We start from the raw sequence: 12,178 nt of genomic DNA, 5'->3' as shown, positions 1-12,178 counted from the left end.
TGCAGAGGACCAGGTTCTGTTCTCAGCACGTATATACGGTAGCTCACAGCCTTCTGTAACTCCAGTTCCAGGACCTTTCTGACCTCTGCAGGCACCAGACGTACAAGTGGTGCACATACATACATGAAGATAAACGCTCATACACATAAAAGATTAAAAACAGCCAGGTGGTGGTGGCACACGCCTTTAATCTCAGCACTCGGGAGGCAGAGGCAGGCGGATCACTGTGAATTCGAGGCCAGCCTGGTCTGCAGAGTGAATTCCAGGACAGCCAGGGCTACACAGAGAAACCCTGTCTCAAAAAAATAAAATAAAATAAAATAAAATAAAAATAATAATAACAAGAAGAAATGTAAAAAAAAGAAGAGAAAGAAAGGAAAGAAAGAGAAAGAGAGGAAAAGGAATTCGAGACCTCTCTAGTCTTGTGTTGGATGTCTGCATTCTCTGGTCCTCAGTTTGCCACACTAAATGGTAGAAAGCTTCCCCTAAATGTGTAAACCGGAGACATTAGCAGATTCAGTTACAGTGTGCTTGAGGGGGTCAGAGAACAATTTGTGGGAGCAGGTTCTCCTCTGGGGTTACAGATGTGCACCGTGCTGCCCAGGCTACGCTGATTTTGAGTAACAAACACTTTTTGGCCTAACAGTGCCCAGATAGATTCTCCACTTACTGTGCTTTATGTATTTTTTTAAAAGTATTTGTTCCTTTTTTTTTAATGTTTGTGTGCCTGTGTTTGTGTGAGTGAACAGCACGTGTCTGTGGTGCTCAAGGAGAGGCCAGACGAGGGCTTCACCCCCTTGGAGCTTGGGTTTGTGAGCCACCTGATGTGGGTGCTGGGGACCAAATCAGGTCCTCTGAACAGCAGCAAGCATTCCTAACCACTGAGCCATTTCTCCAGCCCCTACATCAGTGTGCGTGCGTGCGTGCGTGCGTGCGTGCGTGCGAAGTCAGAGGACAGTTTATGAGGAGTTGGCTCTCTCCTTCCATGTGAGTAGTGGGGATTGAACTCTGGTCATCAGGTTTGGTGGCAAATACCTTTTTTTTTTTTTTTTTTTTTGAGACCGGGTTTTTCTGTAGCTTTGGAGCCGATTCTGGAACTTGCTCTGTAGACTAGGCTGGCCTCGAACTCACTGAGATCCTCCCGACTGCTGGGATTAAAGGTGTGCGCCACTACCATCCAGCTGGTGGCAAACACCTTTACCCGCTGAGTTATCTCGCTGGCCCCATTTATGTTTTTGTGATCTTCACAACACCTCTGGGGGCAGTTGTGTGATCGGCTTTCATTTTATAGATGAACAGTCTGACCTAGGGGTGACACATGTCTACAATCCCAGCATTTGGGAGGCAAGAGGGTCAGGAGAGTGAGGTCAATGTGGGCTATCTCGAGTCTATCGAGACTCTTTCTCCAAAACACACACACACACACACACACACACACTAGCTGGGGCATCTAGAGGTCAAAGGTCATCATGGAGGGGGAGGGATCTTCCTTAATTGTGATTCACCTTATTTAAAAAAAAAAGACACATGATGGGGCAGCAGTTAAGAGCATTTAACCTGGCCTGGATTCCCAGCACCCAACGGCAGCTCACAAGCGTCTCTGACTCCTGTTCTGTTCCCTCGAGCTCCAGAGGGCACGGGATGGCACGGGACATAGACAGACATGAGGACACAGCCATCCACAGTCATTAAATAAACAAACTTGAAAGCAAGGTGGTGGCAGCGAATGAACATGGCATGGCGAGTTTAAACACGCCGTCCAAAGTCACAGGGCGGGCGGAGACGCAGGGGGCGCGGGTCCCGGGTCTGCAGCATTCTTAATAACTATTTCTCCTAAGTACCTGTGCTGGTTAGTACCTCAGCTTGACCCCCACTAAAGTCATGTGGGAGGAGGGCACCTTGATAGAGGAGCTGCTTCCATCAGACTGGCCTGTGGGCAAGTCTGTGGGGCGTTTTGATTAATGATTGATGTGGGAGGACCCAGCCCACTGTGGGTGGTGCTGTCTCTAACCATGTGGCCCTGAGATTAATAAAAGAGCAAGACGAATAAGCCATGGGGAGCAAGCCAGTCAGCAGCACCCCTCCATGGCCTCTGCATCAGTTCCTGCCTCCAGGGTCCTGCCCTGACTTCCTTCAACGATGGTCTGTGCTCTGGACACGTAAGTCAAATAAAATCTTTTTCTGCTCCCAGCTGCTTTCGGGCACGGTGTTTATCACAGCGATAGAAGATAAACTAAGACAGAACTGTATCGGGGGGCTCCTCACTGAACTTTTTCCAGGTTCTAGATTCGTACTTACTGGGCCAAGGCCTGCGGCCCTAGATCTGCAGCCATCTCTGGGAGGGATTTTCAACCTCAGAAATACTGTGTACAGAAGGTCAGCATGGAGGAGGGTAAGATCTTCTTCCTGTTAGGAGGCTTAGGACAGGAGGGCCAGTTAAGTGTATTCTTTATCTCCCTTCTGTGTTCTGTCACTTCGAGGTGATTCAAGGAAAAGAAGCTCAGGCAGGACTCTGTGGACTGCTTGAAGAATTAGTCAGGGGTGGGCTGGGGAGAGGCTCGGTCAGTAACGTGTTTGCCACACAAGTAGGAGGATCTGAGTTAGAATCCCCAAACCTACTTAAAAAGCAGGACCTGACTAATGTTTATAATCCCAGTGGTGGAGAGGTGGAGACAAGAAGATCTCTGGGGATCCCTAGCCAGCCAGCGGAGCTCCTTAGTGAACCTCAAACTCCTATTGAGACATCCTAGCTTAAAAAAAATAATAATTGTGGACAAGGCAATAACACCCAAAGTTGTGCTCAGGTACACACACACACACACACACACACACACACACACACACACATGCGCGTGCGCACACACAGGATATTAGTCAGTGTCATTAGACCTGTGTGATTCTTGCTGACTGTATGTTTAGTTACATCCTCTCTCCACAATGTTCTCTCTCAACACCCCAACTCTAGTTGGATCCTTCATTTTCCTTATGTTTAAAGAAGGCCCTTGATTTTTTTAATTAACTACCTGTAGCTGTCGCTTTGTAGCCCAGGCTGGCCTCAAACTTGATGCCATGTAGCTGAGGATGGCCTGAATTTCCTGGTTCTTCTGTCTCCTTTTTTGAGAGAGGATCTCATGTATCCCAGGCTGGCCTCAAACTCATTAAACAGCTGAGCATGACTTGACCCTCCGTGATCTTCCTGCCTCTGCCCCTCTAGTTCCAGGATTGCTGGTGTGAGGCACCAGGCTCTTTTACACTGTACTGAAGATCCAACTCAAGGCTTTGGCTTTGTGCATTTCAGGCCAACAGTTTACCACCGAGCCTCATCTCTAGTCTTAAAAAAAGTCTTGCTGTGTAGCCCAAACTAGCTTGATCTCTGTCTCTCTGTCTGTCTCTCTCTGTCTGTCTCTCTCTCTCTTTCTCTCTTCTCTTCTCTCTTTCTCTCTTCTCTCTTTCTTCTTTCTTTCTCTCTCTCTCTCTTTCCCTCTCTCTCTCTCTCTCTCCTCTCTCTTCCCCACCCACCTCTTTGGTTTTTCAAGACTGAGTTTCTCTGTGTAGCAGCTCTGACTGTACTGGAACTTGCTTTGTAGACCAGGCTGACTTTGAACTCTCTGCGATCTGCATGCCTCTGCCTCCTGAGTGCTGGGATTAAAGGCGTGCGCCACCATGCCCGGCCCTAGCTTGAACTCTTGATCCATTTGCCTCAGTATCCCGATTACAGGCATGTGCCATTAGGTCCTGCTATTAATTTTATTTTCCTTGGGGTATTTTTCTCCCTCTCTCTCTCTTTAATTTTCTTTTTGGCTTCCCTCAGATCTTCCAATACTAGATTGGACCTGATGAATAAATAATACTCAGAACTAGATCTCTACTCCTGGCTGTACGCGTAGGCTGTGGCTCTTTAAAGATTGAAAAGCATGTGAGAAGAGTGTGGGAAAAGAAGGCCCGGTGTTAAGTGGGGAAACAGCGGCCGTGGTGCTGAGGAAGTAAAGCTAAGTGAGTCTGCAGACAGAACGTCCCAGGGTGAGGCAGAAATTGTGTAGAGAAGGCCAAAGGAAGCAGAGTGCAGCCTGCTCGGCTCTCGGGAGGGATGGGTTTCCTCTTGGGGAGTGCTTCCGGCAACTTCCTTCCTCCGCTAATTGCTGTGCCGCACGATATGGCAGTGAGTAGTGACGCCGTGCTAGTTAAGTCTAAATTAATTACACAGAACTGAAATGCCATTTTTTTTTTTTTTTTTTTTTTTTTTGGTTTTTCGAGACAGGGTTTCTCTGTGTAGCTTTGCGCCTTTCCTGGAACTCACTTGGTAGTCCAGGCTGGCCTCGAACTCACAGAGATCCGCCTGGCTCTGCCTCCCGAGTGCTGGGATTAAAGGCGTGCGCCACCACCGCCCGGCCTGAAATTCCATTTTTCGTCACAGTCTGACAGTTCCATGTGCTCAAGGCTGGGTGCCCGACAGCACAGGTCCACACAGCATTCCCATCCCCAGAGGACCCTCCTTCAGAAGGCCAGCTGTGGCGACTTACACCTAGAAGCCCAGCGCTCAGAGGTTGAGGCAGTGGGATTGCCAGCCCGTGCGAGAGCGAGTCCCAGTCTAGTTTGGACGACAAGTGAGACCAACCTCAGAAAGAAAACTGAATCTTGTAGACAGAGCTAGATGGGGTGGGGATGGGGGTTGGGGTATCAGGAGAGGGTGCCTATGTTCCGCCTCTTGCAAGCTCGAATCTCTTCAGTGGCCTGGGGTGTAGTTACCCTCTCCTGCCACTCATGTCAAGTCTGAGTAACTAGACTGTGTCCGCACACACCCGGGTGCAGGCCTCCCCGTCTCTCCATCCTCCAGCCTGGCCCTCTTTCCTGCTCTTGTCCCTGCTCCACCCCCCAATCCCTGGAAACCAAGCCGCATAAAAAACTTTCCCGTCAACTTTGACCTAGTTTCCCCGGATCGTAGATTGAAAGGGGAGGGGCCACTAAATGTTCGAACAGGTGAGAAATGGGGAAGGCTTCAGGTGAGTCTTTAGGGAGAGCTAGATTCCAGCACATGGTCAACAGAACAGAAAGGAGCCAGCCCAGGCCGAGCTGTGGATCAGTTGGTAAGGTGTTTGCCTAGCGTGGATGTAAGCCTGCGTTCAGTCCTCAGGGGTGTGTAAAGTGGGCACCGTAACACAGGCATGCCTATAATCCCAGCCCTAGGAAGGTAGAGGCAGGAGGATCAGAATTCAAGGTCACCCTCATGACACAGCCTAGGCTAAATGAAATCCATATCAAAGGACGAAGAAAAAGGTCATCAGGCTAGGGGTAAAGGCCCTGGCTGGGTGAGCTTGGTGACCTGTGTTTGATGGATCCCTGGAATCATAGAAAGTTGGAAGGAGAGAACCAACTCCATGGTTGACCTCTGACCCTCGTACGCACTGTGGCATACACTCACATACCTGTATATACACACATGATCATTTTCTTAAGTAAGGCAGGAAGGTAAGGAGATGAGCTATAGAGAATGGACAATAAAGGTCAATCACTAGAGTAGGAAAGAATTTCTGTCTTCAATTTCACTTTCTGCTCAATTCAGCGTTCACAGGCTTTTTGTGGTTTTGGTTTGTTTTGGGGGACACACGTTCCCAAAGTACCCACAAGTGGTACCCATGGCCAAGGCTGCCTTGAACTCTTGGTGATCCTTCTGCATCTGCTTCTCAAATGCTGGGTTTTAGGTGTGCACCACCACAGCAATAATTTACTTAGCAGTGAAATGGTTTTATCAGTCATCAACTCCCTGTGAGAAACAGAGACTGCTAAAACAAAACAGCTCCCAAGGAATTAGGGTGGGGCTAAACAGTCAACCATCATTGAGTTCTAATTATATGTTAAGAACTATAAAGGGAAAACTGTAGCTGCCTCCACAACACCCAATACCTGCAACTAAGCTCTAACTCCCAAATAGTTATTCTTTTCAGCATATAAACCATGTGGATGTTGGGGAAACCTCTACAATAAAAACCAAGTTATGAAAGAGAATGGCAGTCAGGCATGGCGATACACAATTCTAACTCCAGTGTCTGGGAGGCTGAGGCTAGCCTGAGCTACAGAGAACTTGTCTCAAAGAAACAAAAACAAATCTCCATCCCCACCAACCATCCCTGGGGTAGGTGGACCAAGTCCTCTGCCAGTCCTGACCCAGTCTCCCTCTTTGGATTTACCGAGTGTCCTCTGCTGGGCATGAAGGACCATCAGGGGATCTACAGGACTCCAGTATTGAGTTCCTGCCCCCCACCTGAGTAACACCCTTTCATTTCCCTCTGACATTTGCCTCCCCAGTGCCTTCCTCCCAGATCCCTGCCTTTGTGTAAATAAAAGCTGCTCACACGCATTAAAAATATAAAAAGGAAGCTGACGCTTTCCCTTCCAAATCCCCTCACAAAGCTCTTTCTTCTTTAAGAATTCTTAAAACTGAGCATGGAGAACTGTGACCGGCGGCTCAGCGGTTAACGACTCTTTCTTCAAAGCCTGAGGACCTGGTCTCTGGGTCCCACAGGGAGGGAAATACGTCTTGCAAGGTGGGCTCTAAGCTCCACATTCCTGCCTGCACCCACACACGTCCAACATAAATAAAAATCCCCCGGGTATGGTCCTGTATGCCTTTAATCCCAGCACCTGAGGGGCAGGGCCCGGAGGACCAAAGTTCAAGATCATCCTTAGCTCCAGGAGCAAGGCTGAAGGAATTTGGTAATAGCTAGCTGTAGACGTGGTTAATTCGCTTCCATCACCAGATCCCACCAATTTAGTCTGAATGGAGGCCAAACCACCTGATGTTGAGCTGTCCCTCAACACTGACATCACGTGGGGTCTTCTCCACAGGTTTTTCAGCATTGTGAAGCATGGGAAAGCTGTTTTCTAGTAATGCCTCTAACGTCATCTCACAGACAAGAAAACAAGTTTTTTTTTTTGCCATTAAAAAACTTTATTTTTTTTTTTTTACAAAGGATATCCCCACCTTGGGGTGAAAATATATTTGAATGAGTACAAAATATAGTTTTTGTCATACAAAAAGATACACAAAATACAAAAAACAAAAGTGAAACCCCCTTCAGCTCACATGCTTTCTGGCTGAGACTCAGAAAAGGGTGGAGCTCAGCACTCCGACACAGGACGCGGGACAAAGTGCTATGGCTGAGTGACTGGTCAGGCGCTGGCAGCCAGTGAGAGCAGGAGTCCTTAACACTGGGCAGGACAAGGGTCGGGGGCGTTTCGTGAAAACCTGCTCAGCGCGGTGGCATCTCGACGCAGAGGCTCACATCGGGCACGGCTGTCAGCCGCAACCATCCTAACCAAATCAGAACTACACAATTCTGCACACCGGGACAGTCTCAAAAGTAATAACAAAGCTGGGCCTTGAATCTCAGCGCTCAGGAGGCAGAGGCAGGGGGATCTCTGAGCCAGCCTGGTCTATGTATAGAGCTCCAGGTTAGCAAAGGAGAGAGATCCTGCCCCCCCCCAAAAAAAGTCCCTTTGCCCTGTCACTGGGCTTGACCCTTGAGACACAGACAGTAGAGTTTACACCTGCCATCGAGATTAAAACAAAGCTGACAGGGGACTAAAGTGCTAAGGACGTCACCTTAGAGTCAACTCCAAGGAGTCACACGGAAGAAAGAGTCCCCATCGGATTAAGTTTGCAGCAAGAGAACACGGTGCAACAGGCTATAAAATGGCTTCTACGGCTGTCGGTGGGCACAGCCACAGCTGCTCTACCCCGGTTAAAGTCAACTGGAGCAGCTGTCCTAGAATTCACAGGGTTCACCCGATCTCCCAAGTCCAAACCACATCAGCCTCGGAAAGACTTTTCTTTGTAAGGATAAGAGGGGAACACTGGTTTAAAAAAACAAAACAAAAAAAAAAACACACCTTTCCCAAAATTTTGGCCATGATTTTCCTTTTCCTAGGATGTGAAATTGATTCTGTCCCCCATGGCACGGAAGTTCATGGTTTGCTGTTAATCTAGAACTCCCTTTAAAAAAAAACCTTGGAAAGACCATTCCAGAAGGTCATTTATACTCTGACTCAAAAACTACAGACAATGTCTTCATTTCCAAGACTGGGACAAAGTGGACTGGGTCTGAACTTCTCTCGTGTTCGTATATCCATCCACCCGGCAGACACTTGTACACACAGTGCGGGCCCTGGCTGAGTCTGCACCACTGAAGCAGGAGACCGGCCTGCTGACGGCCGCCCTGTCGTGGAGTCAGAGGCTGGGGCGGACCCCTTCCCCACTGCGAGACAGAGTCTCTAAAACACTGGAGTCCAAGCAGAGAGGCAGAAAGAAATGAGTGAGTAGATGCATCTTTTCCCCACACGCTCACTGCACATTGTTGTTGTTGTTAAGGATGCAGGGGTCCACCTGGGGGGAGGAAGAGTGAAGAAACTATTTTAGTTTTTTAGTAAGTAGAATAACCATGGATTTAATAATCCTTCCTTCCTTCAGAAGGCCTGGGACAAAATGTCAACAATAAAAAAATAGCAATTCTCACCTCAGTGTACGTGGGTGGGGGCATGAACTGGAACTCAGGAGCATACATAAAGATAGGGCTGTCTTGAGAACCATCCACGTCATCCAGCAGGGGGGTGGTGGGGCTCTCTAACCGGTGGTCTTCAGGAATGATGTCCATATAGCAAGGAGGAGCTACAGAGAGAAAACGGGATGAGAAATCCAGCTAAGAAATGCCTGACCACCACATTTCACAAGCCCCATCAGGCCAAAAGAAAGAAAGATATTAGATGTAGCTTACCTTCTGGGGTATCTGGGATGTTTAGATCTATCCAACTCATTTCAGAGCTTGCTCTGCTGGCCATGCTGGATGTCCGGCTGCTCAGACCTGACCTGCTGCCAATCACCAGGGGGAGGTCAAGGATGACTTTCTTGGAGCCAGGGACACTAACATAGATCTAGAAAGGAAGGTGGCAGTGTGTTAGATGGGTGGTGTGGAGGAAGCACTGAATTTCTAACTGAAGAACTGTTTCTCTTCGAGAACCAAGCCCCTACTTCACTCACCAGCAAGGAATATTCCACGCGAAGGATGTTGCAGCCCAGGATGGACGGTCTGATCTTCTGCACTCGGAGGCTCTTGCCACGCCATGAAGCGCAGGTCCCTGAGATAATGTGATTGCCTCTCACTGAGGACAGCTTCTGAGTCAACACTTTGGTCTGGCCATTGGCAAGGTATGTGTGCCGGGCCACAATAGCTGCTTTGGGGACCACAATTCGGGAACACGTGTTCTCGAAGTCGGCATGGATGGAAATGTCATCACCTGGTTAAGAAAGATGAAGAGGTGTGAGCATCCACTAAATAACTGGTACTACCACTGCCTCTACTCCATGACCCCTCCATGCCCACCTACCCCGGGTAGTGTTTTAAAGCACTAGGTTTTTACCTTCACAGAATCCTTTCCTGTCGATTCGGGCAGAGACGGACACACGCCCATCAGGAATGAACATGCAGGAGACCTTCTTCTCCTTTTTAGCCGATACTGGTGCCTGCGGAGAAGGACACAGTATTTTGAGATATTTCAAGGCCCCAAGCATCTAATTTATTATCCCTGACCAAGGAGAACAGAACTGTAAAACAAACCTCACCATTAAATCAGGGGTATTGACGTCCACTAAATCCATCACTTCAAAGCTTTTCTTTGCCTCCTGAGTCGGCTGGCTGGGGCGATCAAGGAAAGCCTTCACCCAGTAGTCGACACAACCATATTTTCCTTTGAAGGATGTTCCCAGGGGTCTGTGTCAAAACGATGGGAAAAAAATTAATGCTCTCTAAGAACAGTAAGAGATCAATGGGGTGGGGGGCTTTTAGAAATAGAGTCGAAGGTGCTTTGGGTCGATGCTTACCCTTGCGGAAGTTCAAAGCCAAACTTGTACTCGTAGGTGTTTCCAGGTCTCATGATCACCATCTCGTTCTCACCTGCAGGGAAACAAAGGCAGGAGGCCATGAAGTTTCTGGTTACACTTCCAAAGTCAGCGAAGACTCTCCCGGCAGCAGACAGGGCTAGTTTACTTGCTTTTTCATCTCTTACACGATGGAATAAAAGATCCCACTGCACTTTTTTTGGACAGAAAGTTGCAAAGCCCACAATGACTAAAAGGCCCATCCAGCACAGTTGCCCCAGGAATCGGGTACAGACTGTGAATACATTAATCTTTAAGTAGCTAAGGCAACACCTTCAGGAAACTGTACACATCACCCTTGGTGGTGGTGGTGGGGGGGGCGGGGACGAAGTGGTGGGGAGTGTAGCTAAATACTTGCAAATTAAAACTTAAAAATATCGGGACGAACACAATTCAAACCCTTAAATGAACAACTCAAACACTTGGTGGCGACTCCAGCGCCTCCTTTACCCCCCCCCCCGCCCCCCCCCTCCCCCAGTCACCATCCGTCCTGCAAAGAACAGCTGGGTCAGTACCTGTTGGCTGGTCCTCTAGGAGAAGCGTGTCTTCATAGCGCAGGTAGTCCAAGGTCTGTTTGCACTGCTGAGACCCCTGCATCCACAGGACCTTGGCCACTCCGCAAGCCAGGATCCTGACGGCTTTGACTCGAGTAACTTCACACACTTCCACTATCACCCGGCCGGCCACCTTCTCCCCACCGCCGTACACCTTTTCCGGGTCGTTGAAGACCACCTCAAAAGACTTGATCTTCTTGAACATCACCATGATTGGGCTCAGCGGGTTCAAGGGGGGGAAAAAAAAAAACGGAAGCGGGAGAGGGAAAACGCCAAGAGCCCTTGGAAGCAAACGAAGAGTTCACCCTTGGGAGGGCAGACAGGGCTCGACAAACCCCAATCAAAATGTGAAGAGAAGCCCTCTAACCAACGGTGCCTGGAAGTTCCAACCCGCTGGCTGTGCCGAAGGCTTTGCGAGGGGAGCGACAACCGCGGTCTCCGCTCCGGCAGCTGGAGGAACCGAGACTATCCAGGGGACGCGAGGAGGAGAGTGTCAATCAGGAGCCGGAAACGCCCTTATATAGCTGCCCGGCCCGCAGCCCCACGCGAGCGCCGGCTCCGGGGCTCGTGCAGCCCTCGTGCACAGGCCTCCCATTGGCTGCTCGGGCCTTGTTTACCGGGCCTCCCACCAATCAGCGAGGCCGCAGGGGCGCGTGGACACGGTGTGCTCCAGCCGGGAAGGCGGTTGTTGTTCGGGTGCGCTGCCGTGCCCGGAGCAGGGGCGGGGTTCGGGGCTGCCGACGGCTCCCCCGGGAGCTGGGCGGCCCTGGCGCCGCGTCCCCGAACCCCATCCAGGGACTCGGCCTGGGGTCACGGTTGTTTGGGTGTGTTGGGTTTTGTTTTTTTTTTTCTTTTTTTAGGTGAAAGAAAAAAAATGTGCTTAGGAGAGGGTTTCATGCCTCGCATTAGCCAGCGCAGTTCATGCCCAGGCGACTGCTCATTCCTGGCTCACAAGTTCGCGAAGTGTGTGAAAAACAATCCCATTGCCCCAAGGAAACTTCGGGCCTGCGGGGAGGGCGAGGGTGCAGATGTGTTAGTGAGAAAGCGCCCCACCCGGTGCCCTCCTAGTGCATGTCTACGGAAGACCAAACGCGGGGGCCAGATGGTTGAGGTGCCCTCCCAGCCCTCACTGGGAACCGGTGCGGTGGTCTGGTGTGCCCCCTTCCTTCCCCGGCCCTCTGGGCTCCACTGCTCCTCACCCGTGTACTCTATTCTGTTCTCTGGAACGGAAGCGGTAAGGGAGTGCCCACATCCTGTCGCTTATCCCCTCATCTCTGAAGTCTACCTGTGAAGCTGGGGAACACTTTGTATATGTTCCCACATTTACCTCATTGCAGCTTTGGGGAGGTGTGTAGACCTCTCCTTTCGTCCCTGTTTCTCCAGGAAACAAGGGAGGGTACAAGCAAGGGAAAAAAAAAAAAAAAAAGGAAGAAAAAGATCCAGCACTCATGACTCTGTGACTTTGTTCCCAAGTATCTGTATCTCTCTCTCTCTCTCTCTCTCTCTCTCTCTCTCTCTCTCTCTCTCCTCCCTCTCTCTCTCCTCTCTTTCTCTCTCTCTCTCTCCAAACTCACTAAATGAAATGAATATCCCTAGTTTCACACTCTCCAGGGCTCAGGTTGTATTGATTGGTTTCACTTGGGTATCTGGTAGACCAATCTGACAGAGAATCCTCCAGGAGCTGACTCAAGAAATA

General features: G+C 49.7%; 1 protein-coding gene across 1 annotated transcript; it reads right to left on the bottom strand.

The window, feature by feature from the left end:
* Positions 1-7,131: 7,131 nt before the first annotated feature.
* On the bottom strand, positions 7,132-10,957 carry Txnip (thioredoxin interacting protein). Its single transcript, XM_059264899.1, has 8 exons — positions 10,444-10,957; positions 9,872-9,944; positions 9,614-9,761; positions 9,412-9,514; positions 9,032-9,288; positions 8,769-8,925; positions 8,511-8,662; positions 7,132-8,380 (listed from the first exon to the last, which is right to left on the bottom strand). The coding sequence occupies exons 1-8, from the start codon at positions 10,691-10,693 to the stop codon at positions 8,339-8,341; spliced, it is 1,182 nt and encodes a 393-aa protein (XP_059120882.1). The 5' UTR covers positions 10,694-10,957; the 3' UTR covers positions 7,132-8,338.
* Positions 10,958-12,178: the final 1,221 nt, after the last annotated feature.

This window comes from Peromyscus eremicus, chromosome 6 (genome assembly GCF_949786415.1).
Source record: "Peromyscus eremicus chromosome 6, PerEre_H2_v1, whole genome shotgun sequence".
Taxonomy (NCBI): domain Eukaryota; kingdom Metazoa; phylum Chordata; class Mammalia; order Rodentia; family Cricetidae; genus Peromyscus; species Peromyscus eremicus.
The sequence above is the reverse complement of the archived record's forward strand: the minus strand, read 5'-3'. Positions and strand labels throughout refer to the sequence as shown.

Bases quoted from the DNA above. Each gene is read 5' to 3' on its own strand.
- Txnip (XM_059264899.1), bottom strand. From the start codon at position 10,693: ATGGTGATGTTCAAGAAGATCAAGTCTTTTGAGGTGGTCTTCAACGAC. The intron at 8,926-9,031 runs GTGAGTGAAGTA...CTTCCTTTCTAG, and splicing joins GCGTGGAATATTCCTTGCTG to ATCTATGTTAGTGTCCCTGG. The intron at 8,381-8,510 runs GTGAGAATTGCT...TCCTCCCCCCAG, and splicing joins CCCCACCCACGTACACTGAG to GTGGACCCCTGCATCCTTAA.